Raw genomic sequence first — 21,534 nt, 5'->3', positions numbered from 1 at the left:
CATTGCAATTGATATTTCTGATCGATAATATTGAATTGTCGAGTGTCTAAAATAAAAAAAGAAAAAAGAAAAAATAATAGAATAAGAAAACACGTTCGAATTTTCTATATACAAACATACGTAAGTATCCTATTAAACAAACGTCGATTAAATTATAATCAACGATCTATAGAACGAGTATCTTTTCTACGAGCTCGAGGATCAGTGAAAAACACAGCAGAGTTCAGCATCCGATCATTGAAGAACGATGCTGCCCCACGATGTCTTCGCCTTGACATTTAAGGCATCTTCGTGGCAGCGACCGCCTTCGAAACTAGTTATCTTGTCGGCTCGGCGACTTTATGCGTCGGTGTAGGTACCCACGTCTAAACTGGCCACCAACACGCGTTTCTCCGTGTTCTCTCGCACGTGCGCGCGCGTGCGTGCGTGCGTTCACGCGAGTCGACTTGCGACACACCGACGACACGCCTAGCATTGTTACCGATATAGACACACTTACATACCTATGTAACTATCTTGGGTCAATTACGTTACGTTCTCTATCGATAGTTTCTTACCTCTCTAAATTATATTAATAGATATTAATTACTATGCCAATAACTTTCGATTAAACGATAAGAAAAATTGATAGCGAATAATTCGAATAGTTTCTTTTACGTTAAACCAGAGACGGATCGATAAATTACAGTAAAATTTATTTGCCACTTAAAAAGATATAGAAATGTATATGTATGTACGTACGTATTTCCTTTAAAACGTTTCTCGTTCGAAGTCTCGACGAATACTAAGCCTCAATGAGATGTTTCAATGTAAATAAAAACTGTTTACATCGATGATCTGCTTATATAAGGTTCTCGGAAGGGAGACACCGGCTTATATGAATTCTACGAATTTATGTGAGTCAGATCTACGACTACGCAGTGTAAACAATCGTATTTACTACCACTATTCACGTGTATACATGAATACGAATGGCAATATTTTGAATGGCAATATTACTTCGTTTTGAAATTCTAAACAAAAACTATTCCTAAAAGATAAACGTTCTTTCTATCTTTTTTTTTTTATTCTTTTTTTTTATATACTATATTAATACTACATTAAAAGAATAACGTAATATAGATGAAAAATATAATCTCTATCAAAGGAAGACGTCCCACAAGTACTTATTAATTACTATCCAAGCAGGAAACATGTAATGCAATACTTTGCTCGTTATGCATAATAAAGAACAACGATTTTACGATCACCAAGTGAATCACCTCGTTACGATTTTCTTTTACCTTTAGTAATCCTTTAATAATCTATCGTTTTCGTTGTCCGTATGGTACGAACACGAAACTCCATTCGAACATAAAAAGCACGAGTTACTCGTTAAATTATTCCGAAATGCTTTGTTCTTTTTTATTGCTAATCGTAAATCATTCGCTCTTAACTTTCTGCTGGTTTAAAATCATTAATATAATTGAGATCTTGAAAGTAAAAGAAGAAAAAAAAATGAAAGAACGCATAGAGCTATCGTCATCGTCGTCGTTGTCGTCGTCATCTAGGCAAATGAAACGATAGTATTTCTGCTGAGTGATTAGAATACCCTTACTTTCTATACTTATCCTATCCTTAGATAATTATCTCTCAGAACTCTTACGAGACGACATACCGAATAATAAATACTACAAACTATTTTCATAAAGACGAACATCAAAATAAGAAAAGAAATAAAAAAAAAAAGGAAAAAATTGAAAGAGTAAAAGAGAAAGAGAAAGACATGAGGACGATTACTCTTTTAACGAGCATTTTAATGCAGAATAATAGGCAATTATTCGAAAGATAGATAGGTAGGTTCTTGCAAAAGTCTACTTGAAAAGACGGACAAGATATATAAAAAAAGAAAGAGAAAGAGAAAGAGAGAGAAAACAAAGCGCACACTTAGAATATTACGAATGACGAGAGAACGAAGACGATCCCAGCTTGAGAACGGAAGACGGATCGCGAAAGGAAAAAGGAGAAGGAAACGTTATTATTACGCGATTACGGAGACGTAAATTAGTCTCGCACGGCGATCTCGCAAAATGCGCGTTACGAGCGAAGATAATATTATTAGCCTCCACGTTTGCGAGCGCACGCGCTCCCCTATTAGCATCATCGTCGTGCATGTATTACTCGTCTCGTCTTTCTCTCCTTCTCTCTTTCTCTTTCTCTCTCTTTCTCTTTCTTTTTCTCTTTCTATCTCTCTTTGTACCACCAGCGGCAAACTGACTCGGTATGAATTATATGTGAATTAAGGGCAATCAACTCGTCGAATAAACGATCGGTTGTATGAACGAGCGAGATAGAGATACGTTATGAGTCCTTTCTATCACGAAGAGAAGATTCCCATAGATATTCATGCATATATATATATATATATATATATATATATATATATATGTATATAACTAATCCTCCTTTGATTCACCGTTCTAGTTCGTCGAATACGTTCGTGAAATAATGCGCTAAGGAGCGAATTTAAAAATGAAAGTAGGAGTAAAAATCTAGAGTCCCTTTTGAAAGTCGTCTCGTGTCGTTGATTGAGATACGGATCGTTGATCTCGCACAACGAGTTGCATGCATGTAGATAAATATATACCCGTGTGTATGTAGTTAAATGCCAAAAATATGTCGCGCCTCGTTAAATGCATTATATTACGTGCGATTAATTACTATAAGGTTATAATGCTATGAGACGCATTTTCAAGGGGGGACGTTGCTCGTAATGTAGGTACCTGTTATTACTGATAAAATCTGAGACACACATACACTCTCTCTCTCTCTCTCTCTCTCTCTCTCTCTCTCTCTCTCTCTCTCTTTCTTTCTCTGTCTTTATCTTAACGCTGATTAAAGACCACGGATCCGGTCTCTGGACGAGATTAATTTTTCGAGAAATTATTTCTGACGTAAAGTTCGTACATAGATCGCGATAATGTTTCTCGTTTAAGTCATTAAAAAACAAAAAAAAGAACAAGAAAAAAAGGAAAGAGAAAAAGAAAAAAGAAATATCGGATTTACGTTTTCGCGTTCTAAGTATTAAGAAACATACTAAATGCAATTGCTCGATAATTATGGTAGAATTATAGCTTTAAAAAAATACTAATCGGTTAGATCCTTTTTTTCTCGTACTTTCTACTTCTACCGACTAACGAAGATTTTCGAAAATTTTCATCGTCTCGACGTCCTTGAACCTCGAAATAACTTTCACCATTTTTCTCACCTCGTGGGCGACAGCGTCCTCGGGAACCGGTGCACCATCTGAAAATAGAGAGACCGACTCATGTTAATCTTTGTATAGATAAGACTCGGATTAAATGCAACACGATCGAATTTTATAATCAATGGGAATACATCGAAGGTCGGATTATCAAGCTTTTTTATCAAACGTTCGAAGGTTTCTCGATACATATGTACATATATATATTTACTTTTTTTTCCAAAAGATAAGCAGAAAAAAAGGATAAAAAAAAGAGAGAGAGAGAAAAGGCAGGTATTCGAATGATTTCAAGTGACTTGGACTTGGCGAATTAACGACTATTCTCGTATGCAAATCGATTAACCGGTCGTATTTATCATTTCTGCGTTCTTTTGCGTCTCCTTTCACGTCAAATTAAATATTTCAAGTTCGATTAATTATTATGGTAAAGATATTTTTATCGTCTATCGTCCTTTTAAAATGATGAAATTACTTAATTATGTCTTCTAAAACCATAATTTTTTCCATGTAACGTTCCTTATCGTTATTTCTCCTTCATTATATCGAAAGTATATATACTTTCATCATATACGTAAGCATACAATTAACGATTTAATAACTTGTCACGAAATTGAAACCGATCACGAATCGAAAATAGAAGGAGAATAAATTCTTTCAATAGAACGAAACATTGTACGAGACAAGGAATTAATCACGACGAGAAAGTAAGAATTACTTTTTTTTCTTCTTTTTTCCTTATTTTTAGAAATACGCGAATTGTTTTCAATTAACTTTCGCGAAGGTCGACGTTGTCCTTAATTAATAGGAATCTCTTTATCGGCAATTTTCTTTTCATTTTCTCAGAGAAAGTCAATTATTGGCGATTACGTCGATTACGAAAAGTGAATGGCAGATAAAGATTAAAAGGTGGCCCCGCGCGTAAATTGCAAACACCTGCTACCTTAGAAACAACTTAAAAGAAAAAAGAATCGGTCGAGTCTGAATAAAAAGAAAAAAAAAAAAGAAAAAGAAAAAGGAGTAGAAAGAACGTTAAATGCGATGGCTTTGTAATAGAATAAGAGATGGCTCCGAGCGATACATCGGAGTGAAATAGTTTTTAAACGTGTAGGTTCGTATAAAACCTCTCAAGGATGTCGCACGTACTATCACCGTAAAAGGAGACTCCGGAGTTTTCCTGTTTTTCCAAGAATCTCTACCTATTTGGCACGTTTCAAACGCATTGTCGATGTCGAACACCCTCTTCTCGTCTCTCTCTCTCTTTCTCTCTCTCTCTCTCTCTCTCTCTCTCTCTCTCACACTCTTTCTTTCTCGTTTTCTTTTCTTTCTCTTTTAAAACGATCGTCGTCGTTGAAGTCTTCGAGAACACGGCGAGGTTCGCGAACACTTCCGACATTCTGACGCGTACTTTTTTGCTCTCCCGAAGCCGCTAGCGTCGTCCTTACTTGAATGGAAATATCGTGCATAGTTCGACGTAATTAATATCTCTGTGTAATAGTTTTTACGTAAGCGAAGAAAGTGTCGCTAATGCAAGAAACAAGAAAGTTGCAAACAGCTCTTGGATTTATGATCGATACGATTGACGAATATAAAGATAAGACGGTGCTCGTCCCACAAGCGTTATTTCACGCTTATTTTGTAAGAAGAACTTTGATAATTCGATACGTAATTGCATGTTGACACTTTGATGATAACTAAAAATGGTAATATATTATTGAGAGAGAAAAAATGTAGAGGAAAGTAAAAAGGATTCGAACCTGTTTAATGTTTTATATCCGATAAAGAAATATACTTGGGTGAGATTGATACTTCAAGAGATCGAGGAAAATAAAAATCGCTCGTAAAACGTCGTTCTTTCGTTCTGTCTTTAAAAGAAAAAAAAAAGTATTCGTAGACTCTCTTATTATGGTTGAGATTCAATTAGAATGGCATTCCGATCGCAATGCTGGCCCTGGATGGTTCAGTTTGGCAAGACCTCCCCTTCGTCCTATGATTAATGGAGAAAATGTGCCATTAATGAGATCGAGTTAATTACTACTTGTAAATGTTGCAAATGGATTCGGATCTCCCGCGACGAGAATTCAACTCGTTCTCTCACAATCCTATATACCTTTCTCTCTCTCTCTCTCTCTCTCTCTCTCTCTCTCTCTTTATATATATGCGTATTCGTATATCTTAAATCCGTTCTCTTGACCGCATCAAATCCATTCTATTTCCCAATTACGTGTGACACGGTGAAAAGCACCGATCGGTACTGTACATACAATAGTGCGTTACTTCTGCGTATGTTGAAAGGTAATTTTAAACGGACCCGTTCAAACTTCGACCGAGTGGAACGCTTCTGTCTGATCATGCCTCGCCACGATCGGAAGAATTAAGAGCGCTGACGTTGCGATTTGAATTTGAAACTCGTAACCATACCTACTACTTTGCCTACTACTAGATACGAAATTTACATGGTGAACGTTCGTACGACGAATATCTTGCAAAATCTTTTCCAAGATCTTACACTATGATAATCACGAACTACGCATTAAACCAACTGACGTTGCGATCTAAATTTCAAGGAGATCGAACCACGTAATAAAGTGTATTACCGAACGATTAATAAAGATGCTGACGCTTCAAGACGTCTCTATCACGTTACGCACCAACATTCTCTATTTTCTAACAATTGTATATAGCATAGGTAACGATGTGCAATTAGGGGAACAATCGCGCGTTAATACCGAGTTCCTAGACGAACAATGTGCAATATTTTCTCTCGCGTAACGGCAGAAACGCATGCGGATGCCTTCGCCGTGTCGTACGTCGACATTTCCATCGTACCCTAGCATTATATGGCGAGGCATTCGTTATTAAATGTTAATACAACGAGGACGTGACCCTGTTTCCCAATGACGTTGTATCTTACGCCAAATGGACGTAGACGTTGTCTGAATACTTTTTTTTACAATAATAATCAATGATGATAACCAAGATAATAAGAGCTTCCGTAATTTCCAAAGAAACCGGAGACGACACATTTCCCGATTATAATCGAAGATCACGATTTCCTGCGTGGTCAATGCACACTGACATTTCGTTTTAAATGCATTGGAACGCATTTACATAAGATTGCATCTTCGTTCTTGCGTTAATCGTCTAATAAAGTTCTTCAGATTTAATTGTCCCATCATTAAGGTATTGTCAATCTCTCTTTGATATTGACATAATAATTCATCGCAATACCTCGTGAGGATTATTAAGATCGCGATGGAAAACTCTCGATGTTACTTTTTCAACGCTCCGAGCTACGAGAACGAAGAACCTCGAATACTTTATGACGTAAGCTATTAATTAAAAGCGTGACTTACAACCCACGACACGATGTGAAACGCATGACGAATATTTTCATCGTCGCCTGAAAAGGCGTTAATTGCTCGGTACTTAAGTTTATGCCGGGATTAAAGAACTTGATGAATTCACTGTTATCTAAAAATAAGATTATTATTCCACGTTAGATATGAAAGTATTCGTCGGTAGTAAAATATGCAACAAAAGTGAAACGTTGTTCTAACGCGTCGTACTTCATCCATGATTCATATATAAATTATTCATTGACAATTACAATATATATATATATGTGTGTGCGTGTATGTATGTATGATCTTAGACAATCATCAAGTGTGTCTTATTCGCGATAGTAACATATATCCGAGGGCGATAAAAAGCAAAGAAATTTGTAAGTCGCAAATCCGTTTACTTTTCCGTATGAATTGGACGGTCGGTACCATAGGAGGTATCGACAATAAAAGTAGAAAAAAAGAAAGAAAAAAAGAAAAAAACATATGACATATAACAGAGAAAAGGGGGTAAGGCTGGCGAAGGGAAAAGGTAGATCGGTAGGTTTATCGTGCCTTTCCCCTCGTTTCTAACTCGAGCTTCGTTTGAAATTGTAATGGGCAGTAGTAGAGGTACACGTACGACATAATCAAATCGCGTATCGGACCGGATTCTTATAGCTCGACCTAAGGAACGACGAGGAAGCGATTACCATCGAACCGAAGTGGAGGCCGCAGACTCCTCCCTTTCCTTTTTTCGCCCTCTGGTCGACCAACGAGAAATAACCATTGAATTACGTATCGTGCTAACGAAACCGCAAGAAAATTTGTATCTCCGCGAATCGTTTTCCGATCGTTTTCTACTTTCGATTTTTTCATCTATCTCGTTCTGATCTCGGCCAAACAGACAAACAGAAATCCGCCATTATCTCGTTCTACTATTTCTATTACATTATAACTCTATATTTTATGGCGAAGGAAGTAATTGGATTCTGTAATTAATTAAGCTACTTTCGTTTATCTTCTCTTAACGATACGAATAAGAGATATAGGTATCTATTCAAGATCGTCGTTATGCTCTCGTAATCTCGACTGACATATGTACGTAAGTAAGTATATAGGTGGTATTTACTTACTACGTATAGATAGGTTCCGTAATCCAAGAAACGTTTTCTAAAACGTCAAGTTGGAGGTCTTTCTCCGGGGAATGCGCGATCTCCACGGGAATAACGTTTAATGAGAGAGTCTTCCGGCAAATCTCTCGGTAGTATCGACGGCCAGATAGACGACGATATATAACGATTGCATTTCGAGGAAGTAACGTTTACGAACTAGCGCGAACTATCTCGTTAACCGTTGAAACGATTGATTTTACGGAATCTTGCGGTCTATCCGAACAGTTCTCTTTCGACGTTTAAACGACGAGATCGCAATCGCCCAGGATGTACATAATGGCGACGATAAGTCGTATTTAACGATCAATCGATCGATCGATCGATCGATCGACCAACCGACCGATCGGTCCATCGATCTCATTGCAACGATTCAGACGTGCAGATATATGCGCAAGCAGTACTCGTTAAAATCATTTAAAAATCCTAAACTCCTATCTCTCTCGCCTCTCTCCTTTTCTTAGGTGCATACACCTAAACGATTTGTGAAATTTAGAGCGCAGTTATCTTCTCGATTTCGTCTCCGTCACGGCTTTCTGTCTTGAGATTTTTCTTTTTCCTTTTTTTTTCTTTTTATCGAAATCAAACGAGAAACGTGTGAATTGAAAAACGTATCGCTCGTTGCTCGCTCCTCGAGATTTAAGATTCGCTTTTAAATCTTATAGATTCGTTTTCTTTCGAAAGATTCACGTTTATCTTTATCGATTCATCCTTCGAAGGAGTCATCGATCTACCGTTTCGAGCAATTGCATTCGAAAAATATCTTTTCCTTCCGTTATATGTCGAAATCATTTGCGCAAGTTTGATTCTCGCGTGATTCAATAGTATTGAAAAAGGAATGACAATAAGAAAGAGAGAGAGAGGGAGAGAGAGAAAGGGAGAGAGAGAGGATTTATTTTTAATCAATCGATCGATCGATCGATCGATCGATCCAAACCCACTCACGGAGAAAGTCAATGATACTTCTCGATTATCTCGAAAGAACGATTTAAACGAAAATGATAAGAAGAAAAATTATTCGATTTGTTCTCTCAACTTTAATACAATGTTTCTTGAATATTCGAGAACACTCGAACAATTATCATAAGGAAATGCGCATCGATGTTCGAAAATTAGCTGCTAAGTACCCTGTATCATGGGAATAACTCGATACAGAACGTGGGAGTTGGAAGCTTGCCACACCTTCTTCTTGCTTCGTTGGAAGATTGCAACTGACTAGGGACGAGTAATCTCAAAGGCTCCGAAGTAAGAGGAACGGAGTAACGTCCCTCGAAAATATTTCATGAGAGTGAAAGCATCCGGCTCGCGATAATACGATATACGGTTGAACCACCTCCGGCCGTATAACGGAGAACTCGCAAACATGAGGTAGCTTCGATCGGTTCATAGGGATCGTGACGACTTTAAACTTTCGTTTAATTTATTGCTGTACCATCGAGGATCCCAATCAGGAACTTTCTCTCCCTCTCTCTCTCCCTCTTTCTTTTGCGGTCGAAGAATTGGGTCGATCGTCGAGTACACTACATTTTTTTTTCTTTTCTTTCTACGATGAAAAATAAGAAAAAAGAAAAAGAAAAAAAAAGGATCAAAAAATATACGAACGTGTAATTCCGTTTGTATTTTAAACGGGCGAGAAACCTTTCGGATAATTTTCTAAGACGATAGCTACTTATCGTATCGTACAAATTATTCTATTGAACGAAATATCGAACGAAAGCTATCGGATTTTACAATTTGATATACATACCTACTCATTTTAAACGAATAAGAGTAGATAAGTACGCGTGGAAGTTACGCGGATAGGTATGGTACTAACTATGACACGGATAAAGTCTATGACCACGACAATTTGTATAATAAGACTCGCTCCAGGAGTAATCAGAGGGCATTATCCAACGCAGTAACGTTGATCGGCACGAACGAGCATAGTTCTAATCTTCGTACAATACGTATCACAGTCTAACATTCGCAGCACTCACGTTCCATCATTTTTCTTTTTCTTGTTTTCTATCCAATGCAATTATTGGCTTAGTTCACTGACAATCTCACCGAAAAAAAAAACATGAAAAAAGAGAGGAAGAGATAAACGAGAATTTAGAAATAATTAGAGAGATATATTTCGTGTTAGAAAGGGAAATTTAAGTACATTTTCGTTTTACCGCCCGCTCTCAACTAACGCTCGATAAAACGTTTTACTATATTTCTTATAAACGATAATAATCAACGAGTTTAATTTATCAAAGAAAAATTATTCAAACGCGACGAAATTACCGGTTTTGGTATATATACAGCTTATACAATCCTCTCCTCGATTTTACTTTCTCTCAGAGAGAGAGTGAGATAGACTAATTAATTAAACATTACCTTCGTTAAACTCTGATAAAAATTATAAAATTCACGGATCTTGCCTTTGGCTTACAGCAAGCAGATATACGTATATAGCTATATAAATCGATACGAGGGCGGAAGAACCTCTGGATCCAGAGTAACCAATCGAAACGATCGATATTAAAATCTATGGGAGAAGTCCTATAAACAACGTTCGTGTATTTACAGAGATCGTTCGAGAAAACCAAAAGAAAAATGGAAATCGACCGAACAACAAATTTATTTCCGAACGACGATTCGCCTCGACGATTCTAATTCGTGGTGCTCTTTGTAGTTGGCACTCTCGCATCCGCTTTCTAAATCCGTTTCACCGACGAACTCGACTAAAATCACAATGACCACGGCCGGCAAACATCCTGTAGATAGAACAGCGGATAACTCTCTAGTCGTTTCGACTTTCGTATAAACGAAAAAAAAAAGGAAAAAGAAGAGAAACAAACAAAAAGAAAAAAAGAATCGGACACGTATGAAATAGATTTAAATCGCGAAACGTCGAATGATTTTTCCGGAACGTCGACTAAAATCTCGAAGCGTGACCGATGTATCCAGTGGACCAGGTTATTCATTGATTCAAACGAGCTACGTGTTCTGGTTTGTCTCGCTGGCTAAGATTGGCCTTGGCAATGTGGTTGGTATCCTGTGGTGGATATACAGGCTCTCTCAGCGTCGGCGGCTCGAGTTCGATGCCACTTTCACGATCGAAACTATATAATTATCCGGCGGTGCGATTCGATGCGAAACTCGTTTTCATGCGCTCGAATAACTAAAGAATAAAGAGGGAAAGGAGAGAGAGACAGACAGAGAGAGAGAGAGAGAGAGAGAGAGAGAGAGAGAGAGAGAGAGAGAGAGAGAGAGAGAGAGAGAGGATGCATTTCGCGGAACAACTTCGACGATTTTTGGTCATTCGTTCTGGCAAACTTCAAGGTCAAGCTCGGTTCTCAAGGCCCCTATACGAAATAAATTGGAAAAAGGAAGATGATGACACGGTCATTTATTTAATTTAGCGATACTAATCGTTCTAATGTCGAGGAGAATTATCTCCTCTTACGTGATCCTGTAATTTAGCTCAGATTATCAACGTTGACTGTTACATGACTCAACGTCAAATTATCACCACCGATCAAACTAAACATCGAATTACGTCGTAAAATGAGATCAACAACAAGTAGATTATAATCGAGGAGGGAGCAAGACAGGGGAGGAAACCATGCGTTAGGATGATCTAAGATTCATACCACTCGTTACTCATCGATATATCTCTTCTTCGTGATTAGGCGAACGTCAGGAACGTGTTAATTCGACGTCGAGAAAACTCGTTATCTTCTTCTTCTTCTTCTTCTTCTTTTTCTTCTTTTTTTTTAACAGGATGTATAAACAATTTCTTAGACGATTCGCTAATTGAACGTCGCTTTTTGCTAACAAGTATAAAATACGTTATCTTCTGGCCGAGTAATTGCTTGTTATTCAAATAAATAGATTATTACGATCATTAATCGTTTCTTAGTCCACTAACATTAACGACTTCGACGACTTTTAATCGCCCACTCGATGGTTTCCCGTTCGTTTATAGTGTTTCGTTCTTTTCTTAGATGCTCGTAAATTCGATGTGTTTTCTGTCTTTTTTTCTTTATCTTTTTTTCTTTCCTTTCCACACCTCCTCCTCGATCGATCTTCTTATTTAGAAAACGTCGAATCTGTCGAAACGTTCCCGTCGATCATTCGTTGTCTCTCTCTCTCTCTCTCTCTCTCTCTCTCTCTATATATATATATATATATATATATATATATATATATATCTTTCTCTTTCTTGAGGTAACATTATAAATAATATTTCGATAGCATCGTCGTCTAAAGTCATTCAAAGACATCGTTTACCAGAGATCGTCGCAATTTTCTCGAGGAACGTTGCAAGAACTGTTGGTAATACGCGAAGCCAGATGAGCGAACGACTTTCTCTCTTCGTCGTGACGCGTCTAACTTCCGGGTCGCACGAGAGCGAGAAATTATGACGATGTATCGAGAGCGCCAGAATCTGCGATTTTCTCTCTCTCTCTTTCTCTCTTTTTCTAGTCATCTATCTATCTTCCTCGTTCTTCATTCTATGTAAGATTCGAACGTCTTGTCGCTTTAATCGATCGCTTCGTCGTTCGATGTTCCTTTTTTCTCTTCCCATTTCGTCTTATCGAAGAAAGTCGAAAGACGTAAAACAAGTTATACGATTCGTGAACGAAATCGATCGACGAAGATCAACCGAAGATAATCAGCACTTTCGATCGGATTGCGAAGACTTAAAGAGACCACCTGGCACGATTGATTCAATCTTACCAATGAAAGAAAACCGTTAGGTCGTTTCTCTCGCACGATTCAGATCTTCGATCGGTATCGTATCAATGACAAGTGGTAAAAAAAGAAAAGAAAAAAGAAAGAAAGAAAAAAGATTACTAGGAGAACGAGAAGAACCAAGGACAAGCTCGCAGCATCCTTGTTACAATTTTCTTCCTGTCGTATCGAACAAACACGTTGGCTGATTTGAAACACTTCGTCCAATGCGAGAACAAGGACGCCTCGATCATTAAAGTTCCCAGCTAAACCAATTAGCTTCGACACGAATACTAGAATCGCTATGCGTGTTTCTTTTTCTTTCTCTCTCTCTCTCTCTGTCTTTCTCTCTCTCTATCTATCTATCTATCTCTCTATCTATCTATCTATCTTTTTCTTTCTTTCTCTTTCTTTCATCGTGCACGATATTAATCAATGTCATACCAAACGATATACGACGAAGACTTCCAAGGAGACGACGATACGTTTCCTCAAGAAAATACCACCCTTTTTACGATACCATATATTTTCCAAAGGAACCTCAACGATCGCTATTTTTCATGATTGTCGTCCTCGATAATACCGACGACGATAATAATTTCACAATTATGTAAAAGAAACAAGTATACCGCGTATAACGTACTACTTTAATATAATTGCTAATGAGAGGGAAATGCAAATGTTGCTAAAGCGTGTCGATATTAATGATCGAAAACAACCAAGTACTTAATCTACTTCTTATTCTTGAAGAAAAGGGGAGGTAAAAGAGAGGAGAAATCTCTCTCTCTCTCTCTCTTTCTCTCTTTCAACCGTGAGATCTCCTTCTCTACCTCGTTAATCTTATAGATGTTTCTATAGATAGATTGCTTGCTCTAAGTGGTAGGTGCTCCCGAAATTCCATTCTTGGATTCCACGGATAACGAACAGTAGTCCAAGTTCCATAGTTAAGCTATTTGTCGTGCCTGACGGGGTCTTTTATTGCAGCAACCTGTAGCAAGGTTGGGTGCTCGTTGTTGGACAACAACTAGGGAGCCCTGAGCAAGAGGTTGTAAGGAGAGTGAAGAAGAGAAGGAGAGAAGAGGAGGAGGAGGATACTGGTTTTACGAGCCTACTCGTTACATGGAAGTTCAATGGTCAGATCGGTATTAGACGACATGAGGCGGATTTAATGCGCTCCAATTCTTCTTGCCAAGACAGACTAAACTTAACCAACGCGCATTCACGGTTCATTCGAAACATCCTACGCGAACGAAAGTGAACCCACCCGTAAATCGTCACGCTCATTTTCTATTAACTAATTTGCATATAAACGTTAAATGTCACAATGAAAAGAATTCGACCCAATCGTATGCGCATCGCCTCCGTCGATATAGTTGTTATTGGTTAACGTGATTACATTGATGACGTCAAGAAACACGTTTAATTTTTTTTTTTTTTTCAAAGCTTCGACGTTTCGTTACGACGTAAATCTTTGGATTATGAAAGGAGTCTCTCTCCCTCTCTCTCTCTCTCTCTCTCTCTTTCTTTCTCTTAGAAACCGAAATCGTTTCACTTCGACATCAATCACTCGCTCCCATAACCGCGAAATCGTTTCGATAGTAATAATAATAATAATAATAATTGTAATAATACTATGCACGTAGCAATACGCGTAGACCGCGAAACATTTTCTTTTAGTTGTTTTTTTTTCTTCTTCTTTTTCTCCTCCTCTTCTTCTCCTCTTTCTTTTTCTTTTTCTTCTTCTCTTTTTAGTCATGTCCTGCATGATTTCAAGCGTAGAATATTGTGAAGTACGCCAAGCTGCGATATGTATGCAAATCGAGCGTGCCCCGTCTGTGGTTTACGAAACGGTCCTCGTCATTTCTCGTTCAAAAGACAAAGCGACCGATAAAAGAGACTCGTTCGAACATATTTCATCCTTTCTTCGAGCTTACTGTTTGCTGCCAGAGTACCGGTGCTCTCGACGACACGCGTAAAAAGGAAATAATTCATATCCCTTCGTGGGTCGGCTAAGCGTTAAAGAAAATTATTGAAAGTACGATTGCTTGGTTTACGTTTGAACATATCAGCAAAATTTACTATTAGCATAAGTCATATATATCTATTTAGATTTATGAAATAATTAACCGAGTTCTGTCATAAATACATGAAGTTTCTTTTTTGAAGTATAGTAGACGAGATAGGTTGTACGATATATTATATTAATCTAAATAACGTAGAACCAATTTATTCAAAAGGTATAATTAACAAGGACTGTCTTAGAAAGTGCAAAAGTCGGACGATATTTGAACGAATCATCGTATCTAACGTACGTTAAATTAATTCAAGAATAATGAAAGTAGAAGGTAGGTCCCGCGATGTACATATGTATATAAGTGAAAGAAGAGTACACGAATGGGTCCAAGTGAAAGCGAACGAAAAATGATCTGGTTATTGCGTGAAAGAACGCTTTCTTTCTTTCTTCCGAGCTACATACCTTGATTCTCATACGTGTATATATGTTTGTAAACTTATCGCGATCGTACGAATATAACACATTGCTTTCAATTACATTGTAAGAATGAAGCCTTCTATCTTTCTCTCACCTCGAAATAGATAACGTAAGTGGATGATTCTAATCAATGACTTTTATTAACACGTCCCTTTCTCTTTCTCTTTTTCTTTCTTTAATAAAAAGTAATAAATTTTCTACATAAGTAATCTTTTTATGTTATCAAACGTCCTATATTATTTTAGTTGAATGTATCCTATTAAAACTTTCCTCTATCGAAATTACAATATACGAGTCCAAGAGTTGACGAACTTGGAAGAGCAGGTGCATTCGTCACGGCCAAGGTAGCCATGGTCACTCTCTACTTCTCCTTCCCATCCGTACCAACGGGTTCTTCTCGTGTCTCGAACGTTTACGATGTTTATGTCTTCACGTAGAATCTTGCCAAATCACTTTCACGCGCCATGTCACGACGCTCGTGTACGTCCGGAATTTTCCGTGAACGTAAATGTTGCATTCGAAAAAAAATTCGAAGAACATCGGGAGAAAGAGGGAAAGAGAGAGAGACAGAGAAAGAGAGGGAGAGAGAGAGAGCGCTTCCTGATTGATATAACTTTCATGAGTTGATTTTTCCCTTAGGTTTCTTGCTTGTTGCTCTAACGACTTCCTTACTTTACGTTTAGATGTAAAGGATGTTATATTTATAAATCCTTGAATACGATTATCGAGCCACACCGATATATCTTGTTTTCGATTGAAATATAGTTTTTAAATAAATAAACATGCTTGTTATGCCGCGTGCCTGCGTGACGAAGAATGAATGAAAAAGGAAAAGAACGAAAAAAAGAAAAAGAAAATAAAAAGGGGAGAAAAATATGATAAGTAATTCTATTTCTGTTTAATAAAACATACAGATATTATATATTATAGCAATGTAGTAACATTAGAACGGACGTATCGGATTTGTTTGAACGATAAGGAAGAAAATGGAGTTTACTTTTACGGCCGTTTCTTTTCGCTTTCGTGAGTATTTCTCACGAAAGAATACAATAAACGTTACATCGGCGAATGATGTATAAAGTCTTTCATAATTAGTGAAATCGTGCTTACGAGAAGATTTTTAAACTATAGATAATCAGACGTATTAATTACGTACCATTGAGAGACTCGAAGAAACTTTTCTTTTCTTTTTTCTTTTTTCCTTTTTTTTTTTGTAAATTAACAAGGAAATCCCCGAAAGAGGGATAACGCATAGGACGTTGCTAATTCCATATCATTTCCATCTCGATAATAGGTTTAACAAAATAACTCGTAATCCGAGTTAATGAAGCGGCGATAGAAAGCATAAGAGAGATTAGAAACGAGCGTAATGACGCAAAACGATTATCGGTTTCCTTCGAATAATTACTTCCCTGTGTGAAAAAAAGTAGCGAATGTAATAGCGCCATTAATCAAACTTATATATCAAGTTTTTTCTTTGTTATCGATCCTGTAATCGATCGATCGATCGGTCGGTCAATCCATCGATCGATCGATCGACCGACGGATCGAAAGAAACGAACAACACGCAGTGTAAACTAAAGTATGGATGAGTAATTCTCGACTAAGCGAAGGAATAAAAGATATTTATTCCGGTCTGACCAGAAAGAGAGACGCGGAGAAAGTGGCTTGGCCTCCGTGTTGGATTCTCGACTCATCCAACTCGTCCGTGACTATTTATCGCACCTCCGATCGTTTCCACTTCTCTACACATGCGTAAGTACGTGTACCTATCCACTGAGATCTCTTCCCGATTCTGACTTTTCCTCTTCCTCTTCGAAGATTATGAATCCGTGAATCAGAGAATATATATCTACCGAATAGATTTGCTACGGCCATTCATCGTCCACTCGAGAACAACTTTCCTCTAATATTCTTCCATTCCTCGACAACGATTTACCTTCCATCTTTCCTGTTTTTTTTTTTTTTTTATTTTTCCTTCCACTCCATCGTATCTGCAAATCGTCTTACGATTAGCAAGCACTACTCGCTCTCTCGATATTATTTAACGTTTCGCTATAAATTATTTCTTGACGACTCCGTTTGCTTCGCTAACAAATGAAAAAAAAAAAGAAATGAAAGCAAATAATAACTCTTTTTAGATACAATATGATAGAATGGTGCAAGTTCGGACGTATCAGAGAACATATCAATTTGCAACGATCATGTTACTCGCCTGTTACGCGTTCCGAATACGGATTACGCGTTTTTGAAACTCTTTTGTTCATTGGCATAATTTTAGAAATCGTTTTTAACGTCGGGAATATCGCCGACGTCGTTCGTTAAATTATTCTTAAAGGTAATACGGTCTTAAATTCGTTGCAACATTCTCAACAACACGGTCGATGACTAATCGTCGTCGTAGCTCTTAGAAAAATTTTAAACGCTTCCTTCTTCGAAATTCTAACTTCTAAAATTTCGTACGTAAGAAACGAAATAATTATATTCCAGGATGATGACTATGAATTTATTATTATCCCCATATATAGTAGTCAAAGAAAAAAGATAAAAAAAATATATAGAACGAACCTGTAACGCAACGAAATAATGTATTAGGACGTTACAGTTTAGCCGATTGATTCACTCCAATTCGTTTATAGAGCTTTCTCTCTAAATGATAATAGAATCTCTTTGCTCCTCCCTCTCCTACCCTTTCTACTTAATTCACGGAACAAATTGGAATCCGTTACAGTCGATGTCAGAATCCAATATACACGGTGGCTCGTTCTTTCGAAAGCGATAATGCTACTTTTAGATAACGCTCGTCCTGTCTCGAAATAGTTGTTACCACGATTTGCGGTTGAGCTTCCTGGTAATGGATTTCTTTCTTTTATCGATCATTTTTATCGGTTTTCCTAAAGTTTTCTCAAATCGATCGCTTTTCCTTCGAATCTCTTCTTTATAGGATATCCTTTTATACGATACAAAAGACAAGTTCATTCATTAATATTCTATTCTTTTTTCTAAATTCCTTCTTTTTCTATACTATATACTCTTCTTCTTATTTTTAACAAAAATATATTCAAAGAGCAAGATTCCAGAAAAGCACGACGATTTCCTTGTTTTCCAACTACCGCGTTCGACCGTGCCAAGAGAGTGATACCTCATCTGGTGATCGTTACAAATCACGCGTCCTTACTTAGGTAACACAGTCGGAGAATGTTTCATTCGCCATTTTCGTCGGATACGAGATTACGATCGTGAAGGTACGCGGATATTGACGTTAATCGCACGAAAAGGACGTTCGAGCGCAAGGCTGATGCATTTTCCGGAAAATGACTCAAGAACCGCGGAATATATATTTATGTTTCTTTTTCTACTTGATCTCAATGGATTGCGTGACGTGGAAACAGAATACTTCGAGAGATCGGAAGTTTCATAAATCGATACGGAACGATTAGAATAAATAAAAAATTATCCTTGTTCGTTAAACGCTCGATAAACTATTATAATTATTCTTTGTCGAGAGTTTACGTCAATGTTGAACATCGCATATTCTTATCTTTACTCGACCTTTTTCTTCCTTTTTTTTCTTTTCTTTAAATTCCTCGTACATATCCTTACGAGATCTACGACTTTAAATATGTCTCCATGGCGCGTGTCTTTGAGGAAACAAAGAAAGAAGAGTTACACGTGCGACGATCTCGAAACGACAAAGAAAAATTATTTGAAAGATCGATAACGTCACTCGAATCGTACCGACTCGATCGATCTCGATCGATCGAAAAGGTGATCGGTGTTCGAACAAAATAGCAGTTACAAATAGCGCGTCCTTATTTAAGCGTTGACCGAACGGCTGGAGAACGTTTCTCGCCTGGTCGGTTCCTAAAGTTGACCGTCTGTGATCCTGAATCCAGAAGCCGAGCAAGGAGACACGTCACGTGTTTAAAAGAGAGAAAGACAGAAACGTGACGAGGAACGTGTTGCTTCATCGAATCAGGTCGGCTCGCTTAAAAGGTGGAAGATATGAGGAACTGGCTTATCCGAGGTGGTACAAACTGGACGATGTTCGCCATTTTGTCGTAGCCTCTGATTTTACCTTTTCCACCTTTTTCTTCTTCTTTTTCTTTCTCTCTAAGTTCGTAAGGTTAAAACAAAAAAAAAATAAGAAAAGAAAAGTAAAAGAAAAAGACAAAGAAAGAAAGCGAACGATGTTATAACACTTGTTCTGCGAATTTCCAACTTCGTGGAACTCGCAAAATGTAATCATGAAATCGAAGGGATCGAGTTTAGATGGCACCCACTATTGGTTAGCACGTGGTAAACTTGTTAACCACTGGCATTTCGTGAGCACACTTTCGAGAAAGAAATCGTTGGTACTCGTAATTATGAAGGTGGTACTCGTTGCATTTCGAAAGTTCTCTCGCAGATAAGGCGTTAAGCCAGTTGAAAAAAGAAACAAGGCGATCCGTGGTATAGCAACAAAATCGTTGCTACGCCAATTTATTTTCGTAAGTGGTCTCTTAAGGAGACTTCCGGAATCTCCTTTACTTTTTCATTAAGCCGAAGTTATTAGACGTTCTAAATTAACCTTTTCAAACTCGTTCTTCATTCTTCTATATACTTAAAAACCCCAAGAGAATCTTTTGCAAGCTATTTTATTGCGTATCTCCTACTATAAAACGACTTCTTCGATCGACCATCGTACGAATAACTCGTAGCTACATATTCTATTGTAAATATCGCGAAACGTTCTATTTGTCTCTTCTTGTTTTTGTTTTTGTTTTTTTTTTCATCTTCCGTCGTTCCTCTCGCAGTTCTACGCATATTTATTTATGTATCCGTGTAATCCAATACACTATTTCTATGTTTACTTACGAACGTTTCCTTTTAAAGGACGAATTGAAATTATTTCCATAGATCTGAGATAATATCTCTCGTACTCCGTGTTTCGTTAATATATCCATACGTTAATATATCTAAGAACGAAATATCGATCTTTGCGGAAGTTTCAATTTGACTTATTTACGTTCTTGCGTATTAAATAAGTCTATAAATCGATGGGCGTATGTTGCCACATAAATAATTGACTTCTCAATGTAACGTCGATCCATTGAAGGAAGAAAAGAAAGAAAAAAGAGAAAGAAAATAAGAAAAAAAGAATTAAATACTTCCTTCTATCGATGAAATATATACGATATACGATCGTTTGACGAAATAATTTACATATCGAATTTTCGAACTTCTAAACAGTTCCAGCGATCATGACGCGTTTAATGACTCATCTAAATACTTAAATAAACATAAAGTACACCTTCTTGACACACGATATAATTATCTATACGTTATGTAAATTTATGAAATTGATAAATGATAATGAGAGAACATAAGTAAATGAATAAATTAAGAGATATCACGCAACACTCTGTCTTATTATATATAGCGATTAATTCACTCGTACTTCCGTTCGAGTTTTGCCTCTAGAACGAAAATCCATCGTGTTTGAACTCCCGCATGTAGATAGTAAAAGCGTACGCGTGCGTGAACGAGAACAGGTTGCACGTTTCGATCGAACGACTAAAAGCAACACGTGGAAAACAGCATAGCTTACGTTCATCGACGTAATCGGCCTAAATTAATCGAAAGGAAATTCCGGAGCACATCGCGTGCGACTCGCATCGTTGCCACTGATAATCTAACGAAACTTGTGCAACGATTTACTTTGCTGCGAGTATCAAAAAGGATGTGTTTCGTGCTGCAATAATTATCGGATATACATAGTTGATCTCGAAGCTGAGAAATGCATACTGTAAAAATAATGACGATGACGATGACAATGATAATGACGATGATCTATAATAACAACAATAATAATAACAATAATAACAATAATAAAAATAGTAACAAAAAAAATAATTTCATTAAAATGTATAGACGGGAAGGAGCAAGAAATTTACATCACGATTCGAAGGATCTCTTAACCTAGATCTATCCGATCATATTCCTTGTTAAGGGTAAGTCTCAAGAGCGAAAGGATCGTTGCGCCACGATCAACATCAGCTTCCTGCGGTGGAAGTTCCAGCGCGCGTTAACTGCCAACGGGATCGGTAATCGTATCTTACTCGATATGGAGAACGCGCTCGTCGGTATGCAATTTAGGAAGGATATGTACGAGGTATCTATATATCGGCTTACTTTCAAAAGAGAATTGCCTTCAGTTTTAGTAGACTTTAAACACAGCGACAACCGAGCTAGAACGTGATCGACGAAGCTTCCTACGTTGCTAAGAACTACCAAGGTAGCTCTTTGATGTGCATTATGGAAGTTACGGAGACTTTACCAGATGCTACAGATCCGATAAAGCGGAAAACGTTTTAGTATCGCGAGTTGTAAGGTGACCAATTAGAGGTGAGCAAATTGCCACTTTAAATCGAAACCACGACCTTTCGTGATTTCAAAGGAATTAAAAGATAACTCTCGCCCCTATTCGTTACCGCCTTCTTAGAAACTGCAAGATCTTCTATCTCCTTCTTAGACAGCTTTAATCCTTACCTGAAGAACAGAAAAATAAAGAGAGAAATAGTTATTAGAGTTCGATAGAATAATTATAGGAATAACGCG

At 37.4% G+C, this 21,534-nt stretch overlaps 1 protein-coding gene across 3 annotated transcripts in view; it reads right to left on the bottom strand.

Annotated features, from left to right (window-relative positions):
- Positions 1-21,534, bottom strand: part of LOC127064316 (uncharacterized) — a 47,982-nt gene that overhangs the window by 1,502 nt on the left and 24,946 nt on the right. Inside the window, exons 1-2 of one of the 3 annotated variants that reach the window (XM_050995249.1) lie at positions 21,109-21,222; positions 3,248-3,285 (exon numbers count right to left, since the gene is read on the bottom strand). Coding sequence is in view for 1 of the 3 variants with exons in the window: in XM_050995247.1 (XP_050851204.1) it covers positions 3,248-3,285 (38 nt within the window). In the remaining 2 variants the exon portion in view is untranslated. Of the gene's footprint in view, positions 1-741; positions 912-3,247; positions 3,286-21,108; positions 21,223-21,534 lie in introns of those variants that run through there. The other 2 variants (XM_050995247.1, XM_050995248.1) reach the window with 2 other exon arrangements.

This window comes from Vespula vulgaris, chromosome 5, assembly GCF_905475345.1.
Source record: "Vespula vulgaris chromosome 5, iyVesVulg1.1, whole genome shotgun sequence".
Classification (NCBI taxonomy): Eukaryota; Metazoa; Arthropoda; class Insecta; order Hymenoptera; family Vespidae; genus Vespula; species Vespula vulgaris.
The sequence above is the reverse complement of the archived record's forward strand: the minus strand, read 5'-3'. Positions and strand labels throughout refer to the sequence as shown.